This window comes from Schistocerca gregaria, chromosome X (genome assembly GCF_023897955.1).
Source record: "Schistocerca gregaria isolate iqSchGreg1 chromosome X, iqSchGreg1.2, whole genome shotgun sequence".
Classification (NCBI taxonomy): Eukaryota; Metazoa; Arthropoda; class Insecta; order Orthoptera; family Acrididae; genus Schistocerca; species Schistocerca gregaria.
In genome coordinates, this window is record NC_064931.1 from 643,849,242 (window position 1) to 643,871,843 (window position 22,602).

Here is a 22,602-nt window from a genome sequence, read left to right on the forward strand (position 1 = left end):
TAGTTTAAGATGTGGTGATATGCTGAATACTAGTACACACTGCACCAAATCAAAATACATCAATTATGCATTAAAAATATTAAAGATGAAAACATTAATTCTTCTCTTTGGTTTAGGTTAGCTTATATGTAGCAGTGAATAACATCTTGTCTGTATACAGATATCAGTTTTTGAATGTAGAAACAATGTCATTCATCTCTCCTTTCTCCACATGCATATATAATGCTCCTCTATAACAAACAATGAGTTAACACTAAGGGATTTTAAGCATCTTATGTTTAATTTTAAATAGTATTTTACAATCAACTTGGTTGTTGATTGACTGTTGAAATATGTGATATGAACTAAAAATATGTATGACATGAATTATAAATGAACCTGCAAATTTCAGACTAAGTTTCGGGAAAGTTTATGAATAATAAAACAACAAGTGAAGGACACTACTGGCAGTGCTCATATACTTACTGTCTAGCTTTATTGACAGTTCTGACAGTGAGATACCTCTGAACTTGCAACTGATTCGCACCATAAACTGTGTTGTGCAGAAATCCTGCTCCAATCAAACATGACCAAACTGTGTATCTCTCTGTAGGATCATAATTCCAACTGAAACAATGACCTTGCGTGAAATTCATGAGTAGATGAAAATTAGTGGTAATCATTGCAAGATATATTAAGAAATAGTGACATAATCTGACAAACCATTGGTAACTTACTTGAAGAACTGTGTTCTACCAGCTTTTGCATTTCTCATCCACACTACTTCTGGTCCACCAATATCCATTGTTCCTTTTGTAAGAACTGCTATCATGGAGATGAATAGGACAAATACTTGAAAACAGTCTGTCCATACCACTGCTTTTATTCCACCCTATGAGAGAATGAAAGTTTACTCCTAAATATAATGTGTCTACCTATACTTCTTTTCTCCTTTGAGTTTCTTCATGTGTGAGTTCTCATTTTTCAAGTAAATGATTTTTTTTTTTGTAAAAGTTATCATGTAAGTAATGGTGGAAAATGTTTTTTGTATAAATACATCTAAGAAACAGACAAACTCAAAATTTTTAGGCTTAAGAGAGTTTCGTGAATTCACCTGCTCTTGAATGAATGGTAAAATATTAGATGCAATAGAAATAAGTATAGCCAGGTGCAGCAGATCAAAACTGGAAACTCAATAAGTATTTCTTCCTTGAAAGTAACTGAATATAGCTATTTATTTTTCTTTTTTTCACTTGGCTGACACTGATTTTTCCCACTAACAAGGCCTGTACCCTTTGCACTTGGATTAATTTTTACAATTTTCTTCTGATAACATTGGCTGATCATTGTATTACAATATTTATGAAAGCATATAAGAAATCCCACTAAAAAGGCACTTCTTTCTGGCATAATTAACATTCAGAGAAATGTAACAATTTTTTTGTCACAACAAAACATATGAAATTTCTTTGAAATGCATAACCCAATGACTGGTTTGAAAAAAAAAAAAAAGTCTAACTCATATTCATTTCAAATAATACCATACCTCAGTTAGTTTTATGAATAAAAAATACATTGTTATATTCATTAAAAGCAAAATTCATACATTTCATTATTAATAAACTATATTTACAATCTGGCAGCACATTTAGTTATAGCTAATAGAAAGGTGGACTAGTAATTATGGACTTAATAGCTGCAGAGATGATATCATTGTCTGACATAATCCTTATTGTTTGAAGTTGTTTAATCTTTATTAGCCATTCAACTTCACCTGTTGCTTTCTGGAATATATTAATAGCAACATAGATGGCATGAGTTTGTTGTAAGTGCTTCCTTAGTCTGTTAAGACAAGATAGCTCATGACAAGATATTTTAGTTGAATTTAAGCATTACATTCAATATTATCCATTATGGATTGGAGGCAATGGTTGTTATGTCTTCAGAGTTATAATTGGTACCATTTGACCATATTTGTAGAACAGAAATACAGCTGAATGCTACCAGTTATAATTGATAATCATTAGAACATTAAAATTTCTCTTGTTTAGATAATGAAACACAATCAGAAAGTTGCAAGCTTTTAATTTTTGCTAAACAAGAACTGAAAATTTTAAAACCTAACACAGCAAACATAAAATGGTCAAATGCTGTAAATGGCAAAGTATTTTTATTGTAGGTTCACTCATTATGAAAGTACATTCTAGTAAGTTCAGGTGATGCAAGACGTACACATAAGCTAAACATCATGAGCAAATTAAAGGATATAAAATTAACAGAAACAAAAAATTGTGAGATTAAAGAAAATCACAGAAGGGACTTTGAAAAAATAAAACTAGTAAAAGAAAAAAAGAAAAATGAAGACACACACACACACACACACACACACACACACACACACACACACACACGGTATGGTCACAGAAATGTGACCACCTGTCGAAAGCCTGAATAACCACTTTTTGCAGTGAAGACACCCAGGAAGAAAAGCAGTGAGGTTCTGGAAGGTGCTGAGTGGAATGTAGAGCCATGCTGACTCCAGGACCGTGGCCAGCTGCACCAGGTTTCATGATTGAGGATACATGGAATGAACAGCCCAATAGAGATGGTCCCACAAATTATCTATTGTGTTTAAATCTGGAGGGGGTATGGTGGACAGGGTAGTATGATAAACTCATCTTCAGACCATGCACATACACTGTGAGTTGTGTGCTGTGTTCCATTGTCCTGTGGTAGATGCTATTAAACAGAGAAAAACACAGAGCATGTAGGGGTGTATGTGGTCCCCAAGGATGTATGAATATTTGTGTTGATCCATTGTGCCTTCCAGAATCATAATCTCACCAAAGCAATGCCACGACGACATTCCCCTGACCATAATGCTCCTCCTGTGGCCTGGTCCCTTCCAACAATTGTTAGAAGGTTTTTGCTTTCAGGTACTGCATGAAAATGGAACATAAAATGTCATTCATCTGAAAAGGCCACCTGTCACTCTTCAGTGCATGTCCAGTTGCAGTACTGGCATGGAAATCCCAGCCTTTGTCACCAATGAACAGCAGCCAGCACGGGTGCGTGAACAAGATGCCTGCTGCAGAGGTCCATACACAGCAATATTTGCTGAAAGGTCATTGAGGAGACACTATTGGTAGCTACTTGGTTCATTTGGGTGGTCAGCTGCTCAACAGTTGTAAGTCTATTTGCTCATACACATTACCACAGCCGTTGTTCGCCCTTGACAGCTATGCTTTGTACCTCAACACCAGTTTTGGAAAAGGCCATTTTGCCAAGTACAATATACTTTAACCACACCAGCATTCAAACAGCTTACAAAGTTAGCCATTTCAGAAACGCTTCCATCCTTGGCCCGAAAGTCAATGACCATGCTCTTTTGGACCTCAGATAAATCACTCTGTTGCTACATTCTGATAATGATTGCACTCTTTTCTGTGTCCCCCCAATACTCTTTATGTACCTTTCACTGCTTGTGCTACCACCTGCCATCTGTAAGTGGTTAACGCACATTGATGTAGAACATAGGCAGCAGTCACATTAACTTCGTTGGATAAATAGCCAGGATGGAATAATGACAGTACTTCAGCAGCCAGAGACAGTTGTCATTTGTGTCTGAGTTCCATATTTGCTTGAATGTGAATGTGTATGTTGTCTAATTCAGAAGAAGGTGTTTGGCTGAAAGTTTATTTATTTAGCAGTATTTATGTCGTGCCTGTCAGCAATTAAGCATCTGCACTATGTAGTGAGTAGCAACCTGTCCATATATATCAGCTTGTAATTAACTCTACACACACAAAAAAAGAAATCCAACAAATTCAGGTCACGGGACCTGGGAGGCCATGGTATTCACAAGCCACAACTGATACACTTGTTGTTGAAGAGTTGTGCTATGTATGTTGGAACAGCCCCATGAGAGTGTGCCAGTGCACCATTATTTCTGTACAACATATGCATCCTTTCACCATAAGGAAAAATTTAAAAATGTCAGCTAGGATGTGTTGCGGGAAATGAAGGTGCACACCATCTGTAAAGCAGTCAGATAGAAAATATGACCTGTCAATGAATCACCAATGACACCTGCCTAAATATTAGTGGAAAATCTCCACTCATATGCCACCTGAAAGGTAAAATGTGGGTTTTCATAAGCCAAAAACATTTGTGTTGTGGATGTTCACAACAGAGTCTTGGGTGATGCATGCTTTCTCTGTTAATAACACATGCACTGGACCATTCTCAAATTGCATAAATACCAAATGGAGGAAGGAAACCCCATGTGGGAATTCAGGTGCAGTCATTTGTTGCACTATTTGTACATGATATGGGTTCAGTCAGCCCTTCTGCAACATCTGCCATATGGTGGAGGGTGAAATGCATTCTGTTGCAGAAATCCTTTTGGTACTTGTGCCCAGCACTGTATTCACTTCTTGTGACAAATGTTCCTCTAATCATAGTGTGGCCATTGTTCTTGATCTACCAGCATGTTGCACATTGGATTTTAATGAGCCAGTTTCATGCAGATGCTGATGGGACCTAGTGAACACTCTGCTGTCTGGTTATCTTCTTTGAGGATTCACTTTGTGATACAATCCTGTTGCCTCCCGTGCACTGCAATTTGCACATTTGTACATGACATGGATGTCAGCCATATCTTCATTTGAAAATAGGTGCAGAGCCATAGCAACTACTTTAAATGTTACCTGTGACCACTGTGTTTGCTGCCATGTTTATACTGAAGTTTCACTGCCCATATAACATTAGTATGGCCTGAAACTTGACCTGTTATTGGTTAATTTAAGGTCACTCTTCACTTCACAGCATTGAAAGTAATGAACTCAACTAACCAACAGTGATGGGTGAGCAACAAAGCTACAGCATAAACATAGCCTTAGACATGAACAGTGTGGTAACACTGGCATGACTGTACTTGTGCATACATTGTGTCAGGGAAGCCATTGGTTTCTCAAATTTTGTGCACTGTAAATATTATGAGTCACTTTAAATCAATTGAAGTTGGAGACCATGTCCATTAATGCAGTTGCAGTACCTGTAAACATATACATTCCACATTCTTTAAACAATTATGATGGGCGTTTGAAAAGTCCATGCAAAGTCTGAGAGACGGCACCAAGGCCATGTTTAGTTAGTAACATCTTTGGAAAGAATGCACACCAAGTTTCAGCCATATTGGTCAATTTCTTTGTGTCTGGCATTCATGTGAATCAAGGAAGTTGAGTGATTGTCAAAACATGGATGAAAAAGAATTTCATGTGGTGATTAAACATTACTTTATGAAAGGCAAAACACCTCAGGAGACTAAAGAGAAGCTTGATAAACATTACAGTGACTCTGCACCTTCGATTTGAACAGTTTATAAGTGGTTTCAAAATTTTCAGAGCAGCCATATGGGCACAAGTGATGCTGAACATTCTGGATGCCCTATGGAGGTTATGACCCAAGAAATCATTGATAAAATCCATGATATGGTGATGGATGACAGAAGAGTTAAGGTGCGTGAGATTTCTAATGCTCTTGGCATCTCAAATGAATGGGTACATAATATTTTGCATACACATTTGGACATGAGAAAGGTATCCACAAGATGGGTTCCGTGATTGCTCATGCTTGACCAAAAACGGAATCGTGTGAAGTGTTGCAAGGATAGTTTGCAGCTGTTCAGGGAGAATCCGCAGGACTTAAAGCATTGTTTTGTCACTGTGGATGAAACATGGACACATTACTATACTCATGAGACCAAGCAACAATTTAAACAATGGGTTACCAAGGGAGAATCTGCACCAAAAAAGGTGAAGACCATTCCTTCAGCCGGAAAGGTTAAGGTGACTGTCTTTTGTCTTTTGGGATTCGCAAGGGAAAATTCTCATTGACTATCTGGAAAAGGGTAAAACTATTACAGATTCATATTATTCATTGTTATTGGACTGTTTGAAAACCGGGCTGCAAGAAAAATGCCGGCAATTTGACTGCAAAAAAGTCCTTTTCCATCACGACAATGCACCAACACACACCTCGGCAGCTGTGGTTGCAAAATTAATGGAAATAGGATTCCAACTCGTTTCATATCTCACCCTTTTCTCCAGACTTGGCTCCCTTGGACTACTATTTGTTCCCCAATTTGATGAAATGGCTTACAGGACAAAGATTTTATTCAAATGAGGAGGTGATTGCAGCAACTAATAGCTATTTTGCAGACTTGGACAATTCCTATTATTTGGAAGGGATCAACAAATTAGAACAGCATTGGCCAAAGTGTATAAGTCTAAAAGAAGACTATCTTGAAAAATAAAAGAAGGTTTACCTCCAAACACATAAGTTGTGTTTATTTTTGCATGGAATTTTCAAACGCCCCTCGTATTTCCCTGACATTAATTATGACTTTGCACTGACCATGCATGATACTCTGAAATTTTAAAACAATATTAGTAATAAATGAGTATGTGATATGTATGCAATGTCCATGAGCCAGTTATTTATGGGGGACATGAGTATGAGAGCCAAAAAGTGAATTCACATGTAAATTATAGCAACTAAATGGAAAATAATCCATGCAAATTTTAATCTTATTCTTTATTTTATGTTTCAACACCTAATCCAAAAGATTTTAAATAGTATTGAAAGTGTACTTACTATTGTTGTGTAGAATATAACCACTATGTACATCACAGAAACTATTATTTCAGTCTTCAGACCAGTGACTGTAAAAATAAGAAAAACAAATTTCAACTAAGATGTTTGTCATTCTGAACCAAAACACACTAGTAGAAAATGAAAAATAAACATTTCTGGAAAATGAAACACACATAAAATCCATTTTTGTCTGAGGTAGTGAGAGAAGGCACAAAAGACAGACTATACTCCATGCTGTAGACTGAACAGAAATCATGTACTGTGCATGGAAACACTGAATCTATTACAACTGTGTTTGACTTGATGAAAGGGTGGTCTAGTATTTTGAGTTCTGAAGTGGGTTATTTAACATTGCAAAAATACGAATGTGACATTTACAAGCTCCGAAGACTGTCTGATGCATTGTTTTCTCCATGAACATCAGTGTTACCTTATCTGTGTCTTATTCTTATAAATGCCTTTTCGATGCTAATGACACATAGCTGTATCTAAGAGCCAGTATTGCTTCTATCATTTCAGGTTGTGACTACCAACCTTTATCCATTATTAATATGAGTACAAAACCTGGGTTTCAAACTGAATCCTAAGTCACAGGTAAATGTTGAATCACACTGAACATTGATAACTGGACATACCTGTGAAGTCATTCTTCCCATACCTCTTTCTTTATCCTACTACCCTTAACATAACCTTGGATCAGCACTTAAATTTGGTATACTAGACTATGACACCATGTAGGAAGTCTATCTTTTGGCTATATGAAGCTCAAAATTTAGAAAAATGTTTCCATCTGCAACCAAACAAAAACTAGATCATTTTTTATTCTTGCTGACTTTCTACTTATACGTTGTGTTGTGGTCTTCAGTCTGAAAACTGGCTTCAAGCAGCTCTCCATGTTACTCTGTCCTATGAAGGCTTCTTCATCTCCAAATAGCTACTGCAACTTACATCCTTCTGAATCTGCTTACTGTATTCATCTTTTAGTCTCCCTCTATGGTTTCTACCCCCACAAATGTCTGTCCAATACTAAATTGGCGATCCCTTGATGCCTCAGCATGTCTCCTATCAACTGAACCCTTTTTCAGTCACATTCTGTTACAAATTTCTTTTGTCTTCAATTGTATTCAGTGCCTCCTCATTAATTACATAATCTACCCATCTAATCTTCAGAATTCTTCTGCATCATTATTTTTCAAGAGTTTCTATTCTCTTCTTGTCTAAACAGTTTATTGTCTATATTTCCTTCCATGCATGGCTAGAATACTTACGAATACTTTCAGAAAAAAACTTCCTAATGCTTACATCTATATTTCATGTTACCAAACTTCTCTTCTTTTGAAACATTTTTCTTTCCATTTCCAATTTAAATTTTACATCCTCTCTATTTTGTCCATCATTATCGATTTTGCTGCCCAAATAACAAAACTCATCTACTACTGTAAGTGTCTCATTTCCTAATCTAATTCCCTTAGCATAGCATGTATTTAATTCCACTGGATTCCATTATTCTTGTTTTGCTTTTGTTGATGTTTATCCTATATCCTTCTTTCAAGACACTGTCTGTTCCATTCAACTGGTTTCCAAGTTATTTGCTGTCTCTGTCAGAATTACAATATTATTGGCAAACCTCACAGTTTTTGTTTGTTCTCCCTGAACTTTAAACCCTACTCCAAATTTTTCTTTGATTTCTGTTACTGCTTGCTGATAGTGCAGACTGAATAACATCAGGGACAGACTTCAACCCTGTCTCACTTCATTCTCAACTGCTGCTTCCCTTTCATGTCCCTTGACTGCCGACTGGTTTCTGTGCAAGTTGTAAATAGCTATTCACTCCTGGTATTTTACCTCTGCTACCTTAATAATTTCAAAGAAAGTATTACAGTCAACATTGTCAAAATATTTCTATAAGTCAACAAATGCTATAAACACAGGTTTGCCTTCCCTTAACCTATCTGCTAAGATATGTCATGGAGTCTGTATTGCCTTATTTCTCTAGAATCCAAACTGTTGTTCCTCAAGATCAAATTCTACCTCTTTTCCCACTCTTCTCTAAAGAATTAATGTTAGTATTTTGCCACCATGACTTGTTAAACTGATAGTTTGTCAGTTTTCACACCTGTCAGCAACTGACTTCTCTGGGATGAGAATTATTACATTCTTTTTGAAGTATGAGGGTATTCTGGTGGCCCCATACACCTTGCACACAAGATAGAAGAGTGGGTCTCCCAAGGCTAACAACATTTCTGATGTACAGTCATCTACTCCCAAGGCCTTGTTGTGACCTAGATCTTTCAGTGCTCTGTCAAATTCTTTTCTCAGAATTATATCTCCCAACTCATCTTCATACTCTTCCATAATACTGCCTTCAAGTTCATCTCCACTGTATAGACCCTCTGTATATTACTTTTACCTTTCAGCTTTTGCCTCTTTGCTTAGAACTGGTTTTACATCTGAGCTCTTTGTATTTACAGAGCTGCTTCTCTTTTCTCCAAACGCCTCTTTTATTTTCCTATCTTTCTCTTAGTGAAATATAGTTCTAAATCCCTACATTTTACCTCTAGCCATTCCTGTTTAGTCATTTTGGACTTCCTGCCAATCATATTTTTTAGATGTTTGTATTCACTTTTCCCTGCTTCTTTTGCTCCATTTTTATAGTTTTTCCTTTCATAAATTAAATTCAATATTGCTTATGTTATCCAAGGATTTCTACTAGGCCTTGTCTTTTTACCTATTAGATCATCTGCTGCCTTCATGATTTCATCTCTCAAAGCTACCTGTTCATGTTATACTATATTACTTTCCCCTGTTTTAATCAATCATTGTCTAAAGATCTCTCTGAAACTCTCAACAATCTCTAATTCTTTCAACTTATCCAGGTTTCACCCCCTTTATTTTCTACTTTTTTTTACAATTTCTTCACTTTTGATCTATAGTACAAACCCAACAGAGTTCACATCTGCCCTGGAAATATCTTACAAAATAAAATCTGGTTCCTAAAACGACAACTAACAATTATACACTCAATCTGAAACCTTTCAGTGTCTCCAGATCTCTTCCATACACACAACCTTCTTCTATGATTCTTAAACCAAGTATTAGTGGTGATTAAATTATGTTCTGTGCAAAATTCAAGAAGATGACATTCTCTTTCATTCCTTTCCTTCAGTCCATATTCACCAACTATTTTTCCTTTTCTTATTTTTCCTATTATTGAATTCCAGTCCCCCGTCACAGTTAAATTTCCTTCTACCTAAAGTTCTGAATAATTTCTTTCATCTTATCACACATGTCTTCAATATCTTCATCATCTATGGAGATACCTGACATATAAACTTGCACTACTGTGGTAGGTCTGAGCTTTGTGTCTATCTTGCCTAAGACAATGCATTCACTATGCTGCTTCACAGCAAATACCCCTGCACTGTGGTTGGATCAATGGTACGGCTATCTGTATCACTGAGGTGTGCAAGCCATCCCGCCAATGGCAATGTCCATGATACATGGGGGACTGTAGTTAAATAAGTCACAAATAGTAAAACTCTAGATGACTTAAATAAACAATGAATGGTTGCATAACATGAGTGTGTAATTTTTGCTGGTCTGATTATGTTACTCTATAGCGAGGTCACATTGGCCCAAGTGCTAATTGACCTCACAGCAGGTTGCATTCATGTACACAATGGTTGACAAGGAAGCAGGTACACAGCACCAGTTGGCTGGCCATTGTAGAGTTGTAGGAGCAATGAGAGAATAATAAACAGTTAATTAACCATAATCAGTGCAGCAATTGAAGGCACAATCTTGCTGAGTCAGCACCCAATGCCACAGGCTGCCCCTAGATGGTAGAACTTGCTAGTTCAGAACACGACAGGAAGAAGCAGACATTGGCACAGAGTCACAAGCCAGACAGGCGGTAGCAGAAGAAAAAATATCAGCACTTCAGTAGTGTTACAGCACAGAATAGTAATAGGTTGAAAATTAGAAAATTTTACTAAAACTCATTCACCTTGTGGTCACACCATAGGCAGAGGTAGAATCAGGAAATAAGCGGTGTGTTGCAAGTGGGTCAGGCCTTAGCATGTTACAACACCACACCAAGAGAGAGAGAGAGAGAGAGAGAGAGAGGACAAGCTTAGCAGAAAACAGCATGGGACAAAAAACTGACAGAAACGTGACATGTATATTTGTTGGCTTGTAAGAGATGTTGAAAGAAATTGTACCTGTTTCATAAGAACCAGAATCATAGGACCTACACAGCAGTTAAGAGACTATTAAGCAAATACAGCAGAATAAGCCGGACACATATGGTCACTACGAACCAAGCATCGAGTACTAGCCTCATGTTAGCTCCCTTTAAGTGCTCAAGTTTTCAGCTCTCAAGGAGTCGATCATTGGGATCAATGGCATCTGATTCTGTGATTATGATACTGTAGTGAATCTATGCCATAGATACTCCAGAATGGTTTACAAACCAGCTGAAGATGTAACTGAGGTGACAGCCTTCACCTGATGAATTTCATATTATGTCATGCAAAGAAGCTGACTGTCTTCCAATAACACTGCGTCATGGAGTGCTGTCAGCACCAGACTTCTGGGCAGAGACCAGCAGCAAGGCCTTGTGGGGTCCATGTTACTTTTCAGCACCTCCAGCTGCTGAAAACTACCTGGCCAGTAGGAAGGAGATTGACTGACCACATGACTACTGATAATACCACATCGGGCATAGTTCATCAAGGGTCAACATAGAATTCGGAGTGGGATCAAGGACACTCTAGCAGTTAATACAAGACCATTCATGCTGGACTACAGCCAGCAATGCTTCATGGCATGAGGTCACCCACTCTTCCCTTGGGCCTGCAGATGAGAAGCTGACTTGGCAGCCATCAGCAGAATCCAGCACACAGCTGAGTGAAGCACTGGCTACAAGACCAGTGTGGAAAAGATGACTGTAAAATAGTTAATAAGTAATTGAACTTTAACAATGTCTACTAGTGTCAGAGATGCTTCATAGGTATCCAACTGCTATCCTGACTTCATGCAGAGGTGTCTTCACTTGGCTCCTCTGTAAATTGGTGCCAGAAGTAAACACTTTGATGCTGTCATCATAGTATTTGACAATGGAGGTGTTCAACTCCAACACCTGGAATTTGGATGCAGTGGTCTGCCTCCATGGTGTCCATAATTACCAGCCATAACCATGACACAGTGAGTACAAAAAATTTTTTCTTTCATGTTATGGCAAAATTTAGACATAGTGATGCAAGTTGTATGTCAAAAATATGTTTTGTAAAACCAACGGAGCCTGTTGATTTATTAAACTTCAGAGGCAATTGTAAAGAAATGTATTTGGTACTGGTGACGTGCTATTTGTAACTTAACAGGTCATAGCGAACTATGCCCTAAGTTTGTACTGTTAACTTGTTCTACATGTAGACATTATGGCCACACAGCACAGGAGTGTACTGAGTGTTGCTGGGTAATGATCAGGCATAAGAAATAACCAAGTCAGTGTAAACTGTATTTTACCTCTCTGGTATATATTGCCACAGATATTTTTGGAATACATAAAAGGCAGTGATAAATTGCACAAACATGCTAGGCATGAGGTCAGTTACTACCTGATAGTATAGTCACTTTAAAGAAATATGTCGCAATTATTAGAGGAAACTGCTCGAGAGAAGTTATGCCAAGAGGAATTGGTGGCACAGTTAGAATCTTTGCGGGCCATGCGAGATTCACGGCTGGGTTCAAGTGAATTTAAGTCACAGCAGCAATGCCCCACTTTTCAGTAGATTCTTTACTAGCTAACTCCATCATTCCCTTTTCCAGCAGATCAACAGAGGACATCACTGTACTCAATAGTGGTGTATTGACTACAGCCAGAATGTGTAATTGGTCAGATGAAATTACTCTGCAGGTGTAAATTGGTTAATTTACACCTTACACGTGAAGCCAAGATATATGTGATGTATTATGAGACGCTGAGAAAAGCAAGTACATTTGAGCAGTGAGTGGAAGGTACATGTCAAAAATACTGTAATCAAAATAGTGCCAGGTTTTTTTTAGGGAAAAGAGGTTGATGCAAGAGGCAAATGAGACTGTAGAGACTTTTTCAGACAGAATTTGTAAAATAAATGTGAAAACATATGAACTGATGGGAAATTCTGACATGGGTCACATTATACTCAGGAAGTCACAGAACGGATCACTCAATGTGTTTTTGCAAGGAATTCTTGTGGAGTTTTCGCAAAGAGTCCAAATGGAAAATCGAGAGAATTTGGTTGCAGCATTGTGTATTGCCATCCATCTGCAGGAGGTAGATATTGCTACACAGGTATGCACAGATAAGAGAGTCGATATTGCTGTGTGAAGGAAGGGCATTCTAGAAGGCACAATGCAGTCAACCATAATTTTACAGATGTGGGAATTTTGATCACAAGGCAAACAAGTAAGGGAATGAGAAACAAAGTAAAGGGCATAATTAATGGACAATATTAAGCTTAAACGGGGGTGTTTTGTCCACTGGAAAATATTCCTGGTCAGATTACTGCAGACACTAAGGCAGAGATGGATTGTTGTTTAATGGGTTTGTAAATGGTAAAGAATGTAAGTTGCTACTCAATACTGGTGCACTTGTATATTATTAGTCTAAATCTCATGGATAGGAGAAGACTGGGGACTCCGAGCTATAAATTATATGGAGTGGGAAACAATGACATGGTATCACTGAGGAAAAGAAAGCTCATTTTTAGCTTTGAAACAATAAAGTTATATCAGTCTATCCAAGTGTTGCCTACTGTGGTGCAAGGGTATTCTGCAATTCTTGGACTTGATTTACTGGATAGGCACCATGCAAAAATTAATCTTTCACAGCGCACAGTTGAACTTGGTGGGTACTTGTTTCCAGTGGATCCAACAGCTGTAAATGTTTCAGTATCAGAAGGTACACTGACTGCTGAGGTGTCACCAACTGAACTGTGTACATGTACATTAAAGAAGATTATGCATGACAAAGTATCTGCGAGTACTGGGAATTTGGTTTGGGTATCTCTGGACACCAGTGCACCATAGCAGAGATAATGTGTGGCTGAGCCACTGCAGAACAATGCAACATTAGAAGAAATGCATAGTTTTATACAAAGAAGAGTTGTGCACTTAACTAACGTTAATGGAGAACTGATGATTCCGGTAAGCTTGGATAACTTTGGGACAGATGAAGTGAATCTCCCAAAAGTATTACTTATAGCAAGTTTAGAGGAACTTAAAAGGTGAGGATATTGAAGGGTCACATTGTGATAACAGCATCTAAAAAGCCACCAATGCCTCTGCACTATGTGACATGGTTCATCACTTGAAATATGTTGAATGAGTAGCCATAGAACCTTTGTTGTTAGAATATTCAGACTTATCCTATTCAGTTGTTCACTACCAGTAACACCTACCACAACACCACATACCAACAGGTGATAATTCACCAGTTTATGGGAAACCATACAGGGTAGCAAAACACTCTCAGCCACTAGTAGATGAATTTATAGGCCTGCATTGTATGAGGAAATTATCGAGCATAGCAATAGTCCTCAGTCAGCAAATATTGTCCTTGTATGCAAAGAATCAGTTGGTACCAGAAAATATTGATTTTCCTGTGACTATTGTTACTTGAACACATGAACCACACAACTGATGCACGTCTCACAATTAATAAAATGTTCAGAGCTATTATGTCATGGTTGAATGGATTTCACCTTAAAACCCAATACCTAATATGGAACATAACAAATACATTAAACAACCTAAGAAAATGTAAATATTTCTCAACAATTGATCTTAGAAATGGTTATTACCAACTAGAAATATTTCCTGAAGTCATCCCCAAAACTGTTTTCACAGCAAATTCAGGTCATTAGCAATATTGAAGAATGCCATTTGGCTTGTAAAATGCTTCAGCTACCTTTCATCTACTATTATAGGGTGTATCTTGTGGATTTAAACTGAAAATATGCATGGTATAGCTTGATGATATAGTCCCTTATTCAAAAACTTAGAAGATCATGTTAAACATCTAGATGAAATGTTTAGTAGATTGAGGGCAGCACACCTTATGCTAAGTGCAGAGAAAAGCCATTTTGCTCAGACACAGATAACTTATCTTGGACATATTATCAGTCAAGACAGAGTAAGGACAGATCCTCAGTTTGCTTCCACTGTACATTATGTTACAACACCACAAACTACAAAACAATTACAGTTATTCATTGGGTTACACAATTATTGTTCCAAATTGGTGAAGGGATTCACTGAAATTGCATGACCATTAACAAGTTGCTAAAAAGGGTGCTAGTTTCCAGTGGACATCACAATGCTAAGAAGCGTTTGAGAAACTCAAGGAGATATTAATATCAGATTGTGTGTTAATATTCCCTGACTTTCAGGAGTTCATACTTGCATGTGATGCTGTCAAAAATGCTTTGGGCTGTATCTTAAGTCAGAATGTTGATGGAAATCAACATCTGGTAGCATATGCCTCTAGCCAACTGAATAAGGCAGAAATAAATTATTCAACAACTAAAAAAAGAAATATTAGCAGTTGTGTACAGAATCTATTATTGCTGTTGCTACTTGTACAGTCATAAATTCAAAGTAGTTACAGACCACACATCTTTAAAATGGTTATAAGGACTCGAAGATCGATCAAGTTGATTAGCAAGATGGGCATTAAAATTGAGTGAGTTCGATTATGAGATAATTCATAAGCCAAGAGTCAAACAAGCCAGTTCTGATGTTCTAACCAGAAAGATTCCAGCTTTACAAGTAGTAGATGGAAGCCAGATAGATTGGATGAAGGCACAAGCAGCTGACAGTGAATGTCAATTTTTGCAAACACAATCTCAGTTTGAAATACAAGAAGGCTTGTTATGCAGATGTAAAAAGTGCGGACCTCGTATTGTAGTTCCTGCAGCACTGAAACTGGAAGTATTACACTGAGTGTACAACCACGTATTATCAGGTCACAGAGAAAAATGGACAACTGGTAGATATGTAGTTGAAAGATTTTGGTGGAAAACACATTGCAGTGATGTAGAAAAATATGTAAGGAACTGCATCTCATGTGCACAATGAGCAGATTTAAGTCATCAGAAAAATTCAGGTATGACTACCAGAAGCTGCAAGTCATTCACAAGCAGGTAATAAATATTTTCTTATGATGTTAGATGTTTATTTATGGTAGCCATTCCAGATCAGAAGATGAATATGGTAGCACAGCCAATAGTAAACAACTACTTATTAAAATTTGGTGTGCTAGAAAAAATTACTGCAGACCAAGGCTGTAATTTTATATCAGAGCTAATGAAACAGTGATGTTGCTTATTAAAAATTAAGAAGTTACATATGAGGCCATTCCATCCACAGATGAATGGATAGATGAAATGAGTCCACTGTAGGTTATCCAAAATGTTAAGCCATTACATGAATTCACAGCATCCAGATTGGATATATATATTTAAGTTTTGTTGTCTTTACATATAATTCAAAAGTTCACACCAGAACTGACCTCTTGTTGTATGAGGTAGTATATGGGTGAAAATTCTATCACCTTTTGCTGTAGCTCAAACTAAATTAGATCCACAGGGTGAACCAGAGAATAATTTTGCAAAGAAGTTGAAAGAAACTTGGCAAAGGGTAAAATGTGCCAACACTAAAGCTTTAGAGAAGCAAGAACATATTGGGAAATGGGTGAGCAAATGGCCACAATACAGGATAGGACAGAATAGGCAAAACAAAAAATACTTTGACAAAATATCATGTGCCTTGCCAAGTTACTGAAATGACTTCACTTGTCAACATCAAATTGAAGTTGCCAACTAAAATTGCTATAGTATGTGCAAACAGAGCCAGACCATTTAAAGAAGAGATTGATGTATTGCCCCAGATTACTTCCACCATTAGAGACAAAACAGAAATACAAAGGAAACAGGTACACCCGAGAAATTTACCTTATGCACTTAGCTCTGGAAGTAAATATCTTCAGTTCTGCGATACAATGCACATATCATATTTGTTCATTACTTAGGTTAGTCTTAATTTTCCTTACTTGTCACGTTCTGTGTTTATTTACTTGTATAAAGGAGGAAGGGGATTGATGGTGCTACCCTTTCTCTCAGGTGGCATGCCAAGATGCTGACCAGAAAACCTTTTCTGAGCATAGTACTACTATACTGTTGCATAGGAGATGTGATACAGAATCAACCACTATACAACGGAATTTTATTTACTGGACAATGATGTTCTATTAATGAGTCACAGGTGGACAATCACTTTTACATTTAACATTTGGGAATTGAGGACTGATGTATGAAGACTGTAAGATGGGTTTACAGCTTTTCAAAAGGAAGTAGAAAAAGGAGGATTATTGGAAGATATGCAGAACGAGTATCTGGAATTAAAACTCTCATACGAGAAACTGAGGACTCAGCTGCAGCAGACAACAGAAATTGTACCACAGATGTTAATAAAAAACAAAAACAAAAAACATGGTTGGTCAGGTGCAGGAGGGAGACTGTTAAAAACTGTGCTTAGAACAGCAGATAATGAAGATATCAAGAATTTAAACAGTACAATTGGAAATGTACAAGAGTTAGGAGAAGAAACAAAAACAAAAGTAGATTGGCATGCAACACATACAGAGAACATGGAGCAAAGAATACTCTTTGTTACTAAACCAGTATGAAACTTAGCAACAGAATTAGAACAATATCCATGTAACATCAGGAATGTCTTAAATAGTGATACAGAAAATAATAAAAACCCAGTTAAGCAGCCTAGATGAAAAAAGTTTTAATAGCTACAGCATTACAAAGTTTAGCAGATAGATTAAACGACACAAGAATCAAGGTCAAAACTTTGCATGAAGCAATACATCATGCTGTTCATGGGCAATTGAGTTCAATGTTATTAAATTCACATGAAGTACTAATGGCATTACAGTAAGCACAAAGAGTTTTTCCAGAGGGACTACAACATTTTGTACCTATAACAAGTAAGAATATAGCATTATTTTATGGAATATCTAATGTAAGAGTAGATACTGATCAGGCTAGGCTGAACATTAAAATTGTATTTCCAGCAGCAGGAATAAATGTGCAGTACCAGTGTCACACAGTACATACACATCCAATTAAATGGAGTACATTCAGGAAATAGATACAGATACAAACTAATGAGGTATTATTAGTTTATGTATGGAGGCATGATCATGTCATCATGTCGGTAGCAAATTCCAAAGACTGTGTTAGAGAAAATGTAATTATTTGTCCAATAAGGGTGAGAAAGATGAACAGCAAATCACATGAAATACATTTGTTTCTGGGGAAAATGGAAGCAGGAGAGTGTAAGAAAAATGTCTTAGCACCTAAGACAAAATTTAAAAAAAACTGGAGATCACTGGCTTTACTCCATATTTGCACCACAAACAGTAATTATCACTTGCTATAGAAATGGTAAACCAACCAGGATAATGAAACTATAATTGTAGGGCAATGGATTGTTCGTTAATGAAAAGAGGTCTGAGATAGCACCGAGCGAGGTGGCGCAGTGGTTAGCACACTGGACTCGCATTCAGGAGGACAACGGTTCAATCACATCTCCGGCCATCCTGATTTAGGTTTTCCGTGATTTCCCTAAATCGCTTCAGGCAAATGCCGGGATGGTTCCTTTGAAAGGGCACGGCCGATTTCCTTCCCCATCCTTCCCTCACCCGAGCTTCCGCTCCGTCTCTAATGACTTCGTTGTCGACGGGACGTTAAACACTAATCTCCTCCTCCTCCTCTGAGATAGCAAGAAGTCAATTCGACCCTCCAGTTACCATCATGGGTACAACAATGATTAATGTGCCCTGACCAATGTTGTATTGGCCAGATAGACCACCACATATCTTATCTAATCAAAACCTAATGTTTATTAACAATATCTTAGATTCAGTTTTTCTACAATCAATAGATGAATTAATTACTACAGGAAAAGGACAAATTTCAGTCAGAATCATGAGAAATGTAGCCAAAACACAATCATTTGCAGTTTATCAATGACGAGTATAATCTTGCTTTTGTATAAAGCATAAGATATATCATTCAAATGAGGCAACCAGTCACCAGATACTTGTAGAGTGGGTATGGACTCAGTAATAAGTAACAGAAGAAGAAAATATAAATAACACGATTAACCAGGGCAACATGACAAAGTAGATAAATTAAGCTGAGATTCAAGACTTTGGTAGCGAAGCAACACAAGAAACAGTTGTAAACTAATTTTTAAAAAACATAAGGCATGTATTAACTAAGTAGTAATAAATCAAATGGGGAAAATTTGGGATGAATTTTGTTTCAGAGGAGGGATGTGTTGCAGCACAGAATAGTAATCGGTTGAAAATTATAAAATTTTATTAAAACTTATTCATTTTGCTACAAGAAAAGTGTAGTCATGGCAGAGACAGGGACAGAACCTGGGAATAAGTGATGTGTTGCAGACCTTGGCGTGTAACAACACCATGCCAAGTGAGGGAGGATGAGTTCAGCAGAAAATAGCATGGCACAGAAAACCAACAGAAACATGAGACGCATATTTGTTAACTCATAAGATATGCCAGAGGAAATTGTCCCTATTTCATAAGAACCAGTATCAGAGTACCTATATGGTAGTTAAGAGCCTGTAAAGCAAATATAGCAAAATAAGAAGGACACATGTAGTCATTACAAACTGAGCATCACATCATAGCCTCACATTAACTCCCTTTAAATTCTCAAGTTTTTCAGCTCTCAAGGAACTGACCATTGGGATCAATAGCACTCAACTCCATGGTTATAATACTGTAGCGAATCTATGTCCTAGATACTCCAGAACAGTGTATGAACCAGCTGATGGTGTACCTGAGATGACAGCTTTCACCTGATGAACTTCATACTGTTCGCTGTCTACCACTGCTGATGGAGAAGCTGGCTGTTTTCCAACAACACTGCATCGTGGAGTGCTGATGACACCAAACTTCAATGTGGAAACTGACAACAGGGCCTTGTGTGGTCCACATTACTGTTCAACACTTAGGTGCCTCCAGGTGCTGAAACCTACCTGGCCGGTAGGAAGGAGATCGACTGATCACATGACTTCCAACAGCACCACATCATGGATGGGTCATCAAGGATCAACATACAATTTGGAGTGAGATCAAGCACACTGCAGCAGTTCTTGAGCTGGCACCGATTTGATGGTGAGAGGACTGCATTGTGAGTAATGAGAGATTCCAGTAACCTGAGTGTCAGGTAGAGCCGAAGGAAGTGTAGCGGCATCCGGAACAGGTGTTGCCGGCACACGAGGCCAAAGCTGGTCCGAATGACGCACTGCAACACCCGTGTCCATTTGGATTTCATACAGGTGTTGGCCACAGTGTCGTAAGATGCGGCCAGGACTCCATTTTGGCCACCTGCCATATCCCCATACCCATACAAGGTCGTCGGCAGTGAACCGGCCAAGTGAAGGCACCCGCAGCCGTGCGGTGGAAGGCCGCAGAAGATGAAGTAGCATGCGGGGCTGTCGGCCATGTAAGAGCTCAGCCGGGCTGTGGTCACCATGGGGGTGAAATGGTAAGAAGCCAGAAATTGGAGAAGCACATCATCAGCAGCAGAAGAAGTCAGGAGTTTCCTCATCTGAGCCTTAAATGTGTGGACCAGTCGTTCAGCCTCACCGTTTAACTGTGGATGGAATGGAGGGGCCGTGACATGCATGACGCCATGAAGGCACAAAAATCCACAAAATCAGATGAGGCAAATTGCGGACCATCATCAGTAACAAGAGTAGAGGGAAGGCCTTCCGAAAGGGAAAATGCGAACTAGAGCATTAGTGGTTGCCGCGGTGGTAGGCGACGTGCAACGGACAATGAAAGGAAAGTTAGAGTAGGCGTCAATAACAAGAAGCCAATAAGTACCTAAAAAAGGTCCCGCGAAGTCAGCATGAATACGCTCCTAGGGCTTCTCAGGCAAAGTTCACGGTGACAAAGATGACTTCCGGACGGCGGCCTGTGACGCACAAGCGCCGCAGGCAGCGACCATGTGTGAGATTTCAGAGTCGATGCCAGGCCAGTTCACATGACAGCGCGCCAGAGATTTTGTGCAAGAGACACCCCAGTGCCCTTGGTGAAGGAGGTGCGAGACCAAAGCATGCAAAGACGCAGGTATCACAACGCGCGACAAAGCATTTTCGGAGGAAAGGAGGATAATACCATCCCTAGCTTTGAGGCAGTAACACAAAGTGTAGTAGTTCCACAACGGATCAGAAGTCTTAGCAGATGGACAATCAGGCCAACCCTTCTGAATCCAGCATAAAACCCAGGAGAGGGTAGGGTCAGAACCCGTAGCAACTGCCAGCTGGTCCCCGGTGATGGGGAACCCGTCCACAACCCACTGCTCGGCAACAGCCAGGTGGAAACACAAAAGTTTGCCCCTATCGAATGCCAGATCAGGATCCATGGGAAGGTGAGACAGTGCACTAGCATTAGCATGTTGAGCCGTTGGCTGGAAATGAATCTCATAAATGAAACGAGACAAGTAAAGAGCCCAGTGCTGGAGGCGGTGTGCAGCCATGTCGGGAAGTGACGTTGATGGATGAAACAAGGAAACAAGTGGTTTGTGATCCATAACAAGATGAAATTTGGATCCATAGAGAAAAACACCAAACTTATGAAGAGCATAAGCAATGGCCAAAGGTTCTTTTTCAATTTGGGAATACTTTTTCTGGGCATCCATGAGCGTTTTGGAGGCATAAGCAATGGGTTGTTCAGAACCGTCAGAAAAAGGACTGCACCGACCCCATATTGAGAGGTGTCTGTGGCAAGAACAAGATGTTGGCCAGGTCAATAAGTAGCCAGGCACCGGGCCTGTTTCAGCTTAGTCTTCAATTTCTGTAAAGCCGCATTGCATAACGCATACCAGTGAAAAGGCACGTTTTTATGCCACAGGCGATGCAACAGCTGAGCCACCGAAGCAGCAGAAGGTAAAAACTTGTGATAGTATGCTATTTTCCCCAAGAAGGCCTGCAGTTCCTGAACAGATGTGGGGCGAGGAAGGGCACTGATCATAGTGATAGTTTGCTAAAGTGGACATATACCATCGCGAGAGAGTTGAAACCCCAAGTACGTGATAGATGCCTGAAAAATTTGATTTTAGAAGATTAGACTAAAGACCGGCAGTCTGTAAGACATGAAAAAGTGTGTGGAGATTTTGAAGATGTTCGTCAGTGGTGGAGCCAGTGACAACAATGCCGTCTTGGTAATTTATACAACCTAGGACAGTGAGCAATAATTGTTCAAAGAATCGCTGAAAGAGAGCAGGGGCACTGGCAACCCTGAATGGCAATTGTTGGTATTGATACAGGCCGAAAGGCGTTTAAGGACTAGAAACTGCTGGGAAGCAGCGTCGAGAGGAAGTTGATGATAAGCTTCTGACAGGTCAAGTTTACAAAAATACTGGCCTCCAGCAAGTTTAGTGAACAATTCTTCAGGTCAAGGTATAGGGTAAGTGTCGATAAGGCATTGAGCATTTACAGTGGCTTTGAAATCGCCACAGAGACGAATATCACCATTTGGCTTAGCAACGATATCGACAGGAGAAGACCACTCACTGGAAGTGACAGGAAGCAAAACCCCTGAAGCAGTGAGACGATCCAGCTCCCGTTTGACCTGATCACGAAGGGCCACAGGAATGGGCCGAGCCCGAAAAAACTTAGGCCGAGCAGTGAGTTTGAGCGTGATATGAGCTTCAAAGTCATTTGCATGGCCTAACCCAGGAGAAAAGAGGGACGAAAATGTTGTCGACAAGGAATCCAATTGAGCATAAGGAATAGCATCAGAGATGATATTGACAGAGTCATCTACGGAGAACCCAAAAATGCGAAAGGTATCGAAACCAAAAAGATTCTCCG

At 38.8% G+C, this 22,602-nt stretch overlaps 1 protein-coding gene across 3 annotated transcripts in view; it reads right to left on the reverse strand.

The window, feature by feature from the left end:
- The window catches only part of LOC126299138 (sodium-coupled monocarboxylate transporter 1-like), a 332,547-nt gene that overhangs the window by 43,203 nt on the left and 266,742 nt on the right, over positions 1 to 22,602 (reverse strand). For all 3 annotated transcript variants that reach the window (XM_049990900.1, XM_049990901.1, XM_049990899.1), the window contains exons 6-8: positions 6,637 to 6,704; positions 717 to 871; positions 466 to 606 (exon numbers count right to left, since the gene is read on the reverse strand). In XM_049990900.1, coding sequence (XP_049846857.1) covers positions 466 to 606; positions 717 to 871; positions 6,637 to 6,704 — 364 coding nt within the window. The remainder of the gene's footprint in view (positions 1 to 465; positions 607 to 716; positions 872 to 6,636; positions 6,705 to 22,602) is intronic.